The sequence below is a fragment of the Callospermophilus lateralis genome, chromosome 5, assembly GCF_048772815.1.
Source record: "Callospermophilus lateralis isolate mCalLat2 chromosome 5, mCalLat2.hap1, whole genome shotgun sequence".
NCBI lineage: Eukaryota > Metazoa > Chordata > Mammalia > Rodentia > Sciuridae > Callospermophilus > Callospermophilus lateralis.
The window spans coordinates 34581617-34596437 of NC_135309.1; the positions used below are offsets into that span (position 1 = coordinate 34581617).

At 34.3% G+C, this 14821-nt stretch overlaps 1 protein-coding gene across 7 annotated transcripts in view; it reads right to left on the reverse strand.

Moving 5' to 3' along the window:
• Positions 1-14821, reverse strand: part of Rapgef6 (Rap guanine nucleotide exchange factor 6) — a 214685-nt gene that overhangs the window by 169292 nt on the left and 30572 nt on the right. For all 7 annotated transcript variants that reach the window (XM_076856438.2, XM_076856440.2, XM_076856436.2 and 4 more), the window contains exons 2-3: positions 5004-5074; positions 2970-3026 (exon numbers count right to left, since the gene is read on the reverse strand). In XM_076856438.2, coding sequence (XP_076712553.2) covers positions 2970-3026; positions 5004-5074 — 128 coding nt within the window. The remainder of the gene's footprint in view (positions 1-2969; positions 3027-5003; positions 5075-14821) is intronic.

Sequence of the window (14821 nt, forward strand, 5' to 3'; positions counted from 1 at the left end):
GAAAAAGGGCTGGGATTGTGCCTCAGTGGTTAAGTGTCCTTGGATTCACACGCCCATACTAAAATTTAAAAAAATAAATGAATAAATAAAATCCAGAGGTAGAAACAAAAACATGTTACCTGCAAAGGAATAATGTTACTGAGTCCTCAAATACACAAAACCCAGAACATGTCTTAAATGTATTAAAAGAAAAAAAAAAACATAAAACAAAACTGCAATGCCAGAATTCTGTCTGCAGTAAAAATATCTAAAACATTCTTGTGAAAAATTAAATGAAAGAATATATACAAATCACAGACTGAAAGATAATATTTAAAAAACATGGGTTCTCTCTTGAATGATTTAGATTTAATGCTACTCAACCCCTCAGCTGTCCAAAATGTTTTTATGTGTATATATCTGTGGAAATTGATGAATTGATTTTAAAATTGAAGAGCAAAATACTAATTAAGACAATCTTCAAGAATAGCATACGAAATACATGCTACCAAATGTCAACATATACCACAGTAATTAATAATGGCATCAGATAGACAAATGGACCAAGATAAACAAAATACACACACACACACACTATCACTTAGTTTAAAGCAAAGCAGGTGCTATACACAGTGATGCAGACATGTAATCTCAGATATTTGGGAGGCTGAAACAGGAGGATTCCTGTTTGGCACCAGCCTCAGCAACTTAGTAAGACACTCAAATAAATAAAAAGGGCAAAAGATGTAACTCGGTGGAAGAGAGTTCCAGGGTCCACACCAGTAAAACAAAGCAAAACAAAAAAACCCCACCCAACCAAACAAAAATTCCATTAAAGTTCAACAGGGATATTTTTCAATATATGATGTTGGGTCAACTGGACACCCACAGAGATATATAATTGTGACAACAATAAAATCCAAATTTTACTCAAAATTTAAATTATACATTATTGAACTTCCTACTTTCCTAAACTTTTGGGAAGAAATCAGGAGTGATAATAACTGTCATTTTTGATAATACATAAAAATGTGTCAAATTATAAAAACAACATAACCTAGTACAACAAGCAATATTTTCCAAATGACTAAGACATAGTGTTATAAAATCAAACCTGGGTGAATAATTAATTAAAGTACATGACAGATCAATGATTTATACTGCAATGGAGTACCAAACATTTACTGATAAAGTCAGATTCCATACTGCAACTAACCTGTAAGAAACTTAACAAATTTTGGTATTATATCAAAGAAGAATATCCAAATTATTTGAAAATAATATGCTTATTATTAATAAGCTACTAAAATGCTTATTCTCCAACCTCTCTTCTGTTTCAGCTGGGATTGCATTTCTATACCACTGTGTGGAGCATCTACTTTGTTCTAAACTAAGTGACTGTATGTGTGCATGTCTTTTTAGTTTATTTTGTTTATTGGTCCATTTGTCTGTTATTTTTTTTACATAACTATAAAAAGTTTTTACTGGATTTTAAAAAATATATCACAGTAGACTGAATGCAGACAACGATGAGAATCTGTCAACCACATATTAGATTTGCAAAAATGTAAATGGACTCATATCCTTAGCTATTTGTATTTTTCATTTTGAGACAAGGTCTAACTAAGTTGCTTAGGGCCTCACTAAATTGCTGAGGCTTGAACTTGCAATCCTCCTGCCTCAGCCTCTGGAATAGCTGGGATTACAACAGTGCACCGCCACACCTGACTTATTAATAAGTCATTTTTAAAATTATGAGAAATGAGTTTGGAATTTACACTCTGCATTGCCAACAAAAATAATTTCCAAAATGAACTGTAAAATTAATTTTGAGAGAAAAAACAAAAACTTTTAAAGGAAACCTAAAGATTATCTTCACAATTTTAAGAGAAAGATTTGACTTTTTAAACAGGACATGAAAAGCACTAATCACAAAGAGACAAACTACAAATTTAGGAATTTCTCTTCCTCAGAAGATGCCATTAAAAGAGCGAAGAAGAAAAACTGTACATGGTGGGAAGTATTTATAATAAGTATATCCAACAGAAGATTTTGATTCAGAATTAATAAAGAATATTTACATATAATAGAAACATGACAGATAACTCAAATGGAAAAAAAATGGTCAAAAACTTCCACCAGGATCTCCTACCAGAGGCTATCCAAATATCCTATAAAAACATTAAAATCATTCATCATCATTAGTAAATAGGGAGATGTAAAATACAATCACGAGATAATGTAACAATCAACAGAATGATTAAATTAGAAACAACCAAACAAAAATACAAAAAAAACAAAAAAAACCCCTGACAATTTCAAGAGCTGACAAAGATGTGAAATAACCGAAACTTGTACTACACACAGCTAATGTCCACTGTAATTGAATCAACTATTTTAGAAAAAATGTCAGAATTTCCTAAAATTGAACATGGAAATTTCTAGGATTCTATTCCTAGGAATGTGCCTAACAAGAATAAGTACATAAGAGCATAAAAAGATGAGCAAAGTCTACAGAAACTTTACTATTCACAACAGTAAAACATTGAAAGTTACCCCAAATATCTACTAATAGTGGCATGGATAAATGTTATTCTCACACAAATGTAAACTGCATAGCAGTGAAAAAGAACAAATGCAAAACATTAAAAACCTAGGACAGATATCTGCTAAGTAACAAAAGCCTGACCAAAAGACTACCCATAAGTTCAAAAAGAGGTAAAAGTAATCTATGGTGACTGAAGTCACACTGTGGTAACTGTTCCTAAAGAAAGCTGATGAAAAGGTGGTATCTTCTATATTTTCATTAGTAACAGTAGTTACCCAGGTGTATATATTTATAAAATTTGCTGCACTGGACACTTTGCATTCTATAGATTATATTTCAATTTGATCTATGGCAATTATTTCAGAATCAAATGAATTTCAATGCTAAAAATCAACATTTAAACATAAAAGTCACTGATTTATAGTAATTTCGGCTTACTTACCAAAAAAGAATCTGGTTGCCACTGTACTTTTCATAGCGTGCTCTTGCAGACATTAATCTATTTTTTAAAAAGTAAAAATTGTTTAAAATAGATTTTATTATAATAACACCAACAGAAAATAATCATATTACTAAAATTTCCCTAAAGAGTTTAAAAATATATAATATAGTAATATTCTATAAGAGCAACTAGATAATATTAAATGGCATTAACCATAATATTCTTACTCACATTATAAAACCTGTCAATTCATACTGAATAAATATTATGAAAAATTAGACCACTATTTGGTTCACTACTATATCCTCAGTGTAAAGAACAGTAATTATTAGCACAGGCAATGCACATACAAAAAAATTTGTTAAACACATTTACATTTAAAAAATACTTTTAATATTACTAACTCCTCTGTTTTTCATTTGTATTCTTTCTACCTGATATACTTATTTGATATAGATTAACACCTCAATTATGTTATATAGAAAAAAGAATAAATTAGAAATAATCTGGTCCATAATCAAACAGAACATCCAGAAAAGTAGTCAGATAAATAGGTCATGAAGAAAAATGTTTAACTAAAATGTTATACAAAATTACAAGAGTTTTTTACAGTTCTTTTACAGTAAAAGTTGTACAAATATAATCACAGTGATGTAAGATAAACAGGTAGATAGCCCAAACTGTAGGAAAAAACGAGGTTCAGAAAAGTTGATGCTGTCTTCTTCACAGGGATTTGTGCCAAATCAAGTGCCTTGCTCCTTTCACTTTAATACAAGATATCATGATCATCTTAAGCATTTGGTATAACAAATATTAATACAAACTCCAAAAAGAAAACAGTTTTATTTTATTTTCACTAACTAGTACATACCAAGCACTATGCTTTTCTTTAGATTCTTACTCTCATTTAATCTTCAGAACACTGTAACGAAGACACTTTTATTTATTTTTATTTTTAAAATTTTTTTTGAATATTTTTTTAGTTGTAGTTGGACACAACACCTCATTTATTTATGTGATGCTGAGGATTGAACCCAGGGCCTCACACCTGCTACACGAGCACTCTACCACTGAGCCACAACCCCAGGCCCCGACACTTATTATTATCTCTAATTTTGGGAGACTAAACTACAGCCAAAAAGCCTTGGTCAAGGCTCTATTGCTCAGGAAAAAATAAAAATTCCTGCTGGGCAAGGTGGCATATGCCTGTAATCCCAGAGGCTGAGGAGGCTGAGGCGGGAGGATTTCGAGTTCAAAGACAACCTTAGCAAAAGTAGGTACTAAGCAACTCAGAGACCCTGTCTCTAAAAGTATAAAACAGGGTTGCACATGTGGCTCAGTGGTTAAGCGTTCCTGGGTTCAATCCCCACTACCAAAAAAAGGGGCAAATTCTTAGGCTAGGGGTATGGTTCTAAGATGTGCAAGGCCTTGGATTCAATCTCCAACATAACTAAAAAAGGGAGAGGAGAAGGAGGAGTGGGGAAAAAAAGGGGGAGGTGGAGAGTCAAGGAGAAGAGGATGGAGAGAATGGAGAAGAGGAAGGAGTAGGAGGAGAAGAAATGTAAATTTCCATGACTATCCAACAAACGTCAAATGACTTGGCCCCTATAACCACCATCCAAACTCATTTTCTACAATTCTCCACCTCTCTTTTCTCTCTGTGTTCCAGAGAAAATTCCAAAGCCCTCTTTCTTGGCTTAGCTTCCTTCTGTCATTCAGGTCTCTATTTAAAAAATTACTTCTTTTGAGAGGTCTTCACTGACCATCTAAATTCAAGTAGCTACTCGGTTTATTTCACATCACTGTGCTTTATTGTATTCACAGTACTTATAATTCCTGGATATTATATACAGTTTTTATAGTGTTTTCCCACAACCCCCAAATCCCACCCCACCAATACAAAACCAAAGGAAAGTAGGGATCTAATCTATATTGTATATGTCAAGTACTTAAAACAGTATGAGAAATAGGAAAGGTGATTAAATGAATGAATAACTGCATGGCACATGCTCTTAAACAAAACACCACACTTACCTAAGCTGATGCTCCCTGAGATTTGACAATATTTCCATTCCATGAAGATAAGAATAAATAGTATTTAAGTCCTGTGGAACAGAAAGGAATTCATTTTTCACATATACTATTTAAAACATAATGGCACCAAACAATTCTGATTTTAAGCACACACATATTTATCACAGAGCTGTTAACTATGGAAGAGACAGAATGGTAAAAGACCTGAATAAGAAAAAGCTCCCTCAAAAAAAAAAAAAAGAAAGAAAGAAAGAAAAGAAAAAAAAAAAGAAAGAGCTCCCTCTATTTGCACAGGAACAACTCCTCAACCCAAACACATCAAAAGCCAAACACACATTATTTAATACAAAAATATGAACTCATTATTTTATTTTCAAGTAGAGGTAACCTTTTCTTTTTCAGTGACAACAAACTATTTGAAAACAGTTATCTCATCCTCGTTAATTTTTTTTGTTTTCTCTAGATTATATAATCTCAATATTTGCAGATTCCATATCTCTAAGCAGCCTAGCTGACAACCCCTTTTTAAGACCCCCTTTATTCGAATTCCATTAAAATATGACTTTTTAAAGAATATCTCTTTCTAAAAGAGAATGAATGAATAACTGAATGGCACATGAAAGTTGTATAATCTACCACTAAATGAAATTATATACAATGGACATTGTTCACTCTTTGAAAGAGATAAGGAATCTTTCTTTAGCCCTCACTCAGATAACCAGGAGTAAAAAAACAAACAAAAGTATCCAGGACAACACAATATAACATCAACTAAGAGCAACAATACAGCAGAGTTAAGAATGAGAGAGCAGGACTGGGGATGCAGCTCAGTGGCCAAGTGCTTGCCTAGCAAGCACCAAGCCCTGGGTTCAATCCCCAGTACCAGCACAACAAAAAATAAATAAAACCCAACAAAAAGGGTCATTTGCCTTTAAAAATAAATAGATAAATCGATTAAAAAGGAAGAAAAAAAAAAAACCAACAACAAACAACATGAGACATGAGAGTAGTAGATATCCCTGGAAAGGAGTATTTTACCACTGACATTATTTAAGATTACTGGTTAGTGATAGTAGTAACAGATTAGCTTAAATTCTGCACATAAAATGTACCTTTTTATTCCATTATGAGAATAATGCTTTTATATAAGGATAGACCATTCCCAAACACTGCCACCCAAATTTTGATAAACAACTTGCCAATTATCAGATGACAATAAAGAAGAAAAGAAACTAAGATAAGCTTTCCAGTAGGTTATTAAGACAACTAGCAAAGACTAGTGTCACAAATAAATACACTTAAAATATGCAGGAGTGATGATCCTTATCATACCTTTTTAATATGTGGGGACCCTGCAGCAGAAAGCAAAGGATTCTAAAAAATGACTATCACAGATTTAATCAAATTCCAGCCCTAATTGCATCTGTAATCCCAGACAAAATATTGTTACTGAAGCTAGGCAATCCTCAAGTAGTGCCGATTTGGTGAATGCCTCCTTTTCCATTCCAATTATAATTTAAGATCAGAAAAAGTGTGGGTTTATGTGGGGCAATTCTAAATTATATTTGCTTAAAGCTATTTTAATTTGCCCTCTCTGCTACACAATAGTCTGCAGATATCTACACCTCATGATCTATTACACAGATGACATCATACTGATTGGAGAGAATTAACAAAATAATAATCCATAGGTGGTTGATACTACAGAGTACTACGTAATACACATATGCTCCAGAAGTTGGGAGATAAACATTATGAAGATTCACAGACCTGCCACTTAAGTTTTTTAGGGGTGGTTAGGGGCACTTCTGGACATTCCCTACAAAGCAAAAGACCAACTGTTACAACTTCAGCTTTAGGTCAAGATGTAATAAGAGGAAATAAACTCAGTATCCACTTAAAACTACTAAAAGTAAACACAAATATAGGAAAAAAACCATTTTTTAATAGATAGGGTATATTAAGAACCAAAGAACAGTGGCATCTGAAAGGGAATAAACAAATGAAGCGATACAAATGATTACTCCACCTCATTACCTGATAGTATCTTGAGTTGAGAAAAAGCTGGACCCAGGAAGTAGAAGTGACTAAAATTTGCAGAGCAGGAAGGAGATGCATTGGGAGCTACATACAAAATGTGTTCCAGAAATCTACAGAAGATTCTCTTGAGTCTTGAGAAAGTATGGATCATGGCATGCATGTGAAGAAATATTTGAAGTCAGATTAAAAAGGAAAGTACCTAAAAGGACTGAAGTAGTAGTCTTCATTGAGGACTGATTTTGTCATTGCTGAATGACATTTAGCAATGTCTGGAGACATTTCAGGTTATTGCTACTGGTGCTATTATCTTGGCCAAAATGTTAAGGCTAACCTCCACACCCTGGGTAAGAGGGAACAAGATCCACAATGTACACAGAAACAGGGACAGTTCATGTTCTCACCATACAAGTCTTCAAGATCTCCTAATTCACAGCACATTTAATAGAGTACTTAGAAGGCTTTGGACTCGATTTGGGGGCAAAATTAATGAGAAACCAAGTGCTATCCTGGTGCTATATAACATTATAATATAGCTCAAATATATGATCCAAGCCGGGTGCAGTGACACACGCCTGTAATCCTGGAAGCTCAGGAAGCTGAGGCAGGAGGATCACGAATTTGAAGCCACCCTCAGCAACTTACTGAGACACTTAGCAACTCGGCAACATCCTAAATAAAATACAAAAAGGACTGGGAATGTGGCCCAGTGGTTAAGCACCTCTGGGTTCAATCCCCAGTACCAGAAGGGAAAAAAACAAAAACAAAAAATACAAAGGCTTGTTTCCAAGTTACTTAAAGGTGCCACAAACAGTTTCAAACTATTTTTAAGTTACTTAAATGAGTCCTAGAACAAACCTCAAGACTATTTATAGGAATACAAAAATACCTGGCACATATAAAATTCACAGTTTCTGGTACCCAGTCAACTATTACTAGACATGGGAAGAAAACTGAAACAAACAAATTCTGAAAAGGAAAACAAATCAAAACTGACTAAATCATCACATGCACAATAGAATTTGTTGAAAAAGACATTTTAAAGTGCATTATGTGTATATATCCTATGTGTTCAAGATAATACAAAAGAATAAGCATATAAGAATATACTTAAAAATTAACTACCAAAGATAAAAAAACAATGTATGAGATAAAAAAAAAATACATGGGATAAGACTAACAACACAGTAGACATTAGAGAAGAAAAGACTTATAAATTGAAAGACAGCAATAGAAATTAAAGAGGAAAAATTTAAAAGAGACCAAAATAAAACCAGCTAGAGAGCACATGCCCCAGTAAGCCACTGGATAATTACAGTAATGCTATGAGAAAGGGAGAACAGAAAAAAAAAAAAAATTGAAGGATCATGGAAAAATATTCCACATTTGATGAAAACACTTAATTCACATACCCAAGAAGCTCAACAAACCTCAATCACAAGAAATAAAATAACCCCAAAATACATTATTAGAAAATTACTTAAAAGGAGAAATAAAGAGAAATTTGTAAAAGCAGCCAGAGAAAGAAAACAAATTACAAAATGAGGAACAAGAATTAATATTACAGCAGACTTGTCAGAAACAATACAATCTAAAAAACACTGAAATAACATCTTCAAAGTCCCAGAGGACAGGGAAGAACACAAAACAAAAAACCTATAGACCTAAAATTCTATTTCTAGTCAAAATACCTTTCAAAAACCAAGGCAAAATATTTTTCAGATTAACAAAATCTGAACCAATTAATCACCAGCAGACCTGCTCTTTAAAAAATAAAGTTAAAAGTGTTAATGAGGTGGAAGATAACACCAGATGAAAATCTAGCGGGTCACATGTTGCTTCATTATTGGAATACAATCTAGGAAATGTGTCCTTAGGTGATCTCATTGTGCAAACTTCATTGAGTATACTTACATAAATTAAGAAGGCTATGATGTCACTAGGCCATATAATTTTACGAGAATACCTTTGTAAATCATGGAATTTGCAGGGAAATGGATGGCATTAGAGCAGATTATGCTAAGTGAAGCTAGCCAACCCCTAAAAAACAAATGCCAAATGTCTTCTTTGATATAATGAGAGCAACTAAGAACAGAGCAGGGAGGAAGAGCAGGAGGAAAAGATTAACATTAAACAGAGTCATGAGGTGGGAGGGAAAGGGAGAGAAAAGGGAAATTGCATGGAAATGGAAGGAGACCCTCATTGTTATACAAAATTACATATAAGAGGTTGTGAGGGGAATGGGAAAAAAATAAGGAGAAATGAATTACAGTAGATGGGGTAGAGAGAGAAGATGGGAGGGGAGGGGAGGGGGGATAGTAGAGGATAGGGAAAGGTAGCAGAATACAACAGTTACTATTATGGCATTATGTAAAAATGTGGATGTGTAACCGATGTGATTCTGCAATCTTTGTAATGTTTTGAATAACCAATAAAAAAAAAGAGAATACCTTTGTATATGTGATCAACTGATGCAAAAGTCTTTAATGTGGTGCTTGAACAAATTTAAAAGATAACTGATTACTTAAAGCAACAATATATTACAAGGTTTATAACGTGTAGAACTGAAACGTCCTTCTAAAGTCAGGAGGTAAATATGGAGGCATACTGGGTGTAAGATTCTTACACAATATATAAGTTAGTGTATCATTTTAAAGCAGATGACCAATGATTTAAGATGCACACCATAAGCCCCATAACAACTCCCATAATAATAGAAGAATTAATAGCTAATAAGACAACAAAGGAGATAAAAATAACAACTTAAAAGGCAAAAAAGTAGAAAAGGGAATTCAAAGAATGACACAAATTAAAAAGAAACAGCAAGTGGTAGATTTTAAACCTAAGCATATTACATAAAATGTTAATGGTCTAAACACACAAATTAAAAGGGAGAGACTGTCAGACTGTATGAGGAAAGCAAAACACAATTACATGTAGCCTACAAGAAACCCATTTCAAATGTTAAAGATTAATTGCTATATTTTACACCTCCTCCCAGGAATAAGGAAGCACAGCGTTGGGGAGTACTTGCCTATCATTCATGAAATCCTATATTTTAATCCCCAGTACTGAAAGGAAAAAAAAAAAAAAAAAAAAGCAAACAACAACAAAAAGGTAGCAATGTGACTAGCAGGTACCATATTCTACACCCAGAAATACTGTTCTGGGTGCCACAGAAGACCATCAGCTTTGAGTATGGCTTCAAAAAGTAAAGTGATCTGTAGAAGGTCCAGACTATAATGCAAATAACCTTGACACTTGCATCACACAATACAGGCAGTAAGAGTGGTGGAAAAAAATCTAGCAGACACTAGGCACAAGCTTCCAAAAGTCCTCTCTCCCAGGAAAGTCATCAAGTAGATGCAATTAATTCCTCCAACATTAAAGTGTAACACTTGTGAGGTGTCTAAAAACATAAAATTAAAATAAAAAAAAAAAAAACAGTGCTCAAGTGTTTATTGGGGAAGGTCTTCCAGATTCCCAGAAGCAGGTGTTCAGTACAAATCATAATGTTTACAAAACCAGTTTAAGAACTACAAAACCAGTTTGAGAACTGAAAACCATGCTTTTTCAGTTATGAAATGGTGGGAATATTCCTGAAATCAAAATTACCAATGTTCATCAAAAACATCAACCATGGAATAGTCACTAAAAAATTACAATGACAAAAAGACTTGGCCAGGTTAACACTAGCTAGCCTTCACCATCAGATATCCCTGAACTAGCACAATGAGTACATGAATGGAGTGACCAGGCTGACACAAGACTGAGGCCATGCATGTGTTTAACAGAATGAATTCCCACTCAATCCAGGTCGATCTATCAGCAACAGAGATCAACCATTTGAGCTCCTGATATAACACTATTCTGCAAGAATAACCAGCTACTTAGGAACATGTCCCTCCCATCATTTTGCAGGGATCTCTGTTGCCTGGATTTGCGTTTGTCTTTCTTTTCTTGGAGCTTCAACCAAGTCTACAATCAGGGGCTTATGAATACCTGAGCCACAGGAATGAAATCCCATGCAGCAAAATATCCTACCAGTGGATTCAACTCAGAGCAAAAAAGTAAAGGAGGGGTTTGAACCCAAATCCTGAAAGACAAAAATCTGAATGCCAAAATCCCAATTGTTGAAATCCTCAAAGACCAAAATCCCTAGAGTCTAAAATTCCAAAAGATGAAAATTATGAGATATAATTGCAGAAAACAATTTTTAAAAATCTTTAATACATTTGTTTAAATTTTTAAAGAAAATGTGTAAAAATCTGACTGAATACTTCATGGGACATTTTACTCAATAAAGTAGGCAATGACATATAGATTTATTGTTTTTCTTTTAGAACTTGGGATTGAACTCAAAATACTCATCACTGAGCTACACCCAAACCTCCTTATTTTTTGAGACAGGCTGGACATGAACTTGAAATCCTCCTGCCTAAAGCATCCCTAGAACTAGGAAAAGAGGTGTGCACTGTCAATATGCACAGTTTTACAAGCAAACACTCAGGTATACTAAGCACAGTTGCAAATGTGGGTGTAACAGTTATGAGCAGATGAGCCATATTCATAAAAAAAGAGATAAAACAGTAAACCGTTAAATTCGTTTATCAGTATGGCTGGTAATTATGTCCACCTAGTTTTATAATTACATTCATGTGAAACACCATGACAGACAACCTAAGTCTTCTGATGTATACAAGTGAAAAACTGTGATGCTCACCACCACCACATACATAGTTACTCAGAACCAAGATCTCAAGAAATTTTATCTTTCACAAATGCAGATACTCAAAAAAATATATCTTCACTTACAAAAAGTTTCAACATTTTTACATACATGCACATGCTTACACAAATCAATGTTGTCATAATATACTTCTACGGAGCCAAATTTGCAAGAAAATGGGAAAACACATTAGAATTCTGATTAGAATACTCACTCTTTACACAATTTAGACTTTCAGCATTGAGAATGTTGTCTTAACAAATTGTAAAACATATTGCTGACAATTTAAAATAGAAGAAAATTTTTTAAAAAGGAAAAATCTAAAAGGAAAACTTGATATATGTAGTATATTACAGGGGCAGATTATGGGTACTGTAAGAGCTTACTGATTCTTAACTATCATTATGTTTTTAAGTATTACATCAGAAGGGAATAGCTGCTTATTTGGGGAGGGGGACACGGCTCTTCTCAGAGAATATTTTTTCATTCATTTTCTTCATGGCATTACTCATTCTGAGCTTCTTTTATGATATGATATATAGCATTTTGAACATGAGCATTCCCTATTACATTTTCCCAAGTTTTACATCATACTTCTATATTGTTTTAGGTAAGTGGAAATCCATTCTATATGTGTTCATATATAGACCACAAATTTGGTGAAATAATACTGGTAATCATAGAGTAACAATGGTGTCTATCTTCTTTTCTTCAGGAAAACCAAGCTTTAATTCATTAAGAGCTCCTGGAATTTCATCAGCCTTCCAGCACCCTTCCAGGATGCCAGTGGAGACATATTTTTCCCTCACTGTCTCATCAAAGTAGTCCATACACTAATCTGAATTTTCCAGCAAGTGCACTGTGCTAAATGAAAGAAAGAAAAACAAAACAACTTTATGGGTAACAGCTTGAAATTAGCTTTTAGAAGCCTCGATTGCACCCAATTTAAAAATCTGTTACTGTAGTTTAGAAATTCAAATGAAATCTATTTTTCTTCTGCGAAGTACCCCAAACATTCAAACTAAGCATTATAAAGTGCTTCATTTTATCCAGTCATTAATAAACAAGCAGATAAATTCAGCTTTCAGATGCAACAGGAGAATGAATTGTAAATATTTAATAAAGAAAAAGAAAGTAGGGACAGTTCTGAAAGTTCCATTCAATAACCAAAGTGAAGTATGTGCTAGTTTTTCTGTTAGATTTAGAAGTAAATATGAAGTCTATCTTCTTCAACAGTCAAATTCCTAACCAAGATTAGTCACAATTTAAATATTTTCTAATAGTCTATTATTTATCAGCAAGTGTCATTAAGTCAGAAGATCACTGAGCTTCTTAAATTCTTTTCATTCTCTGATGAAGCTTTCTGGAAGGCAAACATGGATTATGGGTGAGAGAATAACCTGCATAATAATCCATTCTATATGTACTCTCAACCACTCAGATTGAGCTTTTGACCTTTTTCATTTGGTGGTGCTAGGAATCAAACCTAAAGCCTTGTGCATGCTAGGCAAATGCTCTACCAATGAGCTACATCCCAATCCTCTACCCTTTTTTTAATAAACTCTTTTTCCCAATGGGAACTGGGGTGGGGTGGGAATGAAGCTCAGTGGTAGAGTGCTTGCCTAGCATGCACAAGACCCTGGGTTCAATCGCCAGCACCAAAAACAAAAACCTATTTACAATGAGAAGAACTGGGGTAGCAGGCTTTCAGTATCTTCATCTTTCAAGGTTATGATTTTCAGGATTTTGATCTTTAGGATTTTAATCTTTCAGGATTTCAATATTTGGGATTGTCTTTCTTGGATTTATGATGAGTACCAGGGCAGGAGTCAAACCATGACCATTGGACCACTTCAGAAGTAGCTGGCCCCAAAGAATTCTGAAATACTCTTGCAAAGACACAGATGAACTTCAGTTTGAGGACAATAATACAAAACGAATGCGTTTTTTTTAGGATGTATAATATACTTCAAATCAGAGACCTTCATCTGGTGCTGTACACAGCAGGAAAAATACATGGGCCCAGCAACCAATCAGTAGAAGCAAGGATCAGCCACTTATCATTACTCCCAACAAGCCACTAAAGGATTTGGTGCTTCCTATTTCCACAAATCTGGGCTCTGCAGGTTTGGAAGTCAGGGTACAGTGCAATAGTCTCACTGAATACAAGTTATAGTTGCCACCAGGGTACTTTAAACTCCAGGGCCCAAGAACTGGCAGGCAAGAAGAGTTGCCATTTTGGCTAGGTTAACTAAACCTGACCAGAAGGTAGAGTAAGGGCTTTGTCTTTGTTTTTTAATGTAATACTAACAAGGAGAACTATGTGTGGAATCCAGATGACCCACTGTTTATTCCTTTACCTCACTGTATATGTAAATGGATACATGTGGCAACATCAGAAAAGGATATGATTACCAAGGGTTCACACATTCCAGGAAAGGTTTGAGTCATACCATTAGAAAAAAGGTAAGGGCTAGGGACATAGCTCAGCTGGTAGAGTGCTTGCCTTGCATACACAAGGCCCTGGGTTCAATCGCTAGCCCCACCAAAACAAAACAAAACACTGAGACCTGCCTAAGTGATTATCTGAGACTAAAGAGAAAACAAGACACATAGTGGGAGAGAAGGTTTGAGACTTTGAGATCAACCATAACAATAAGGGCTATAGTTCTTTCTACTGTCATTTATCTTCTAAATCATTTCTCAGGAAAAAGATTCATGAGGAACCATAGAAAAGTAGTTTCCTGAGCACTGAACCTGTGGAAAAAAGTGTTATCTGTATAGTATAAAGTGTAAACCCAAGTGCTCTTGAAAATGTGCTTCTCAGATACCCAACTATAGGGAGTGTTAACTGAACAAATGCCTCTGTTAACTGTGGTGTGAAATTCATTATATTTATATGGGGGCCAACCTTCCCTGAATTACTCCCAAACAATAACTAAGTCTGTAGAGGTACTAGGGTAATCAAGTTCCGGGAGACTCAGAACTACTCAAATAGGTTCAAGGATTTCCCATCTATCTCGCTAAACTTTTACAGAATTGCACTGCAGTC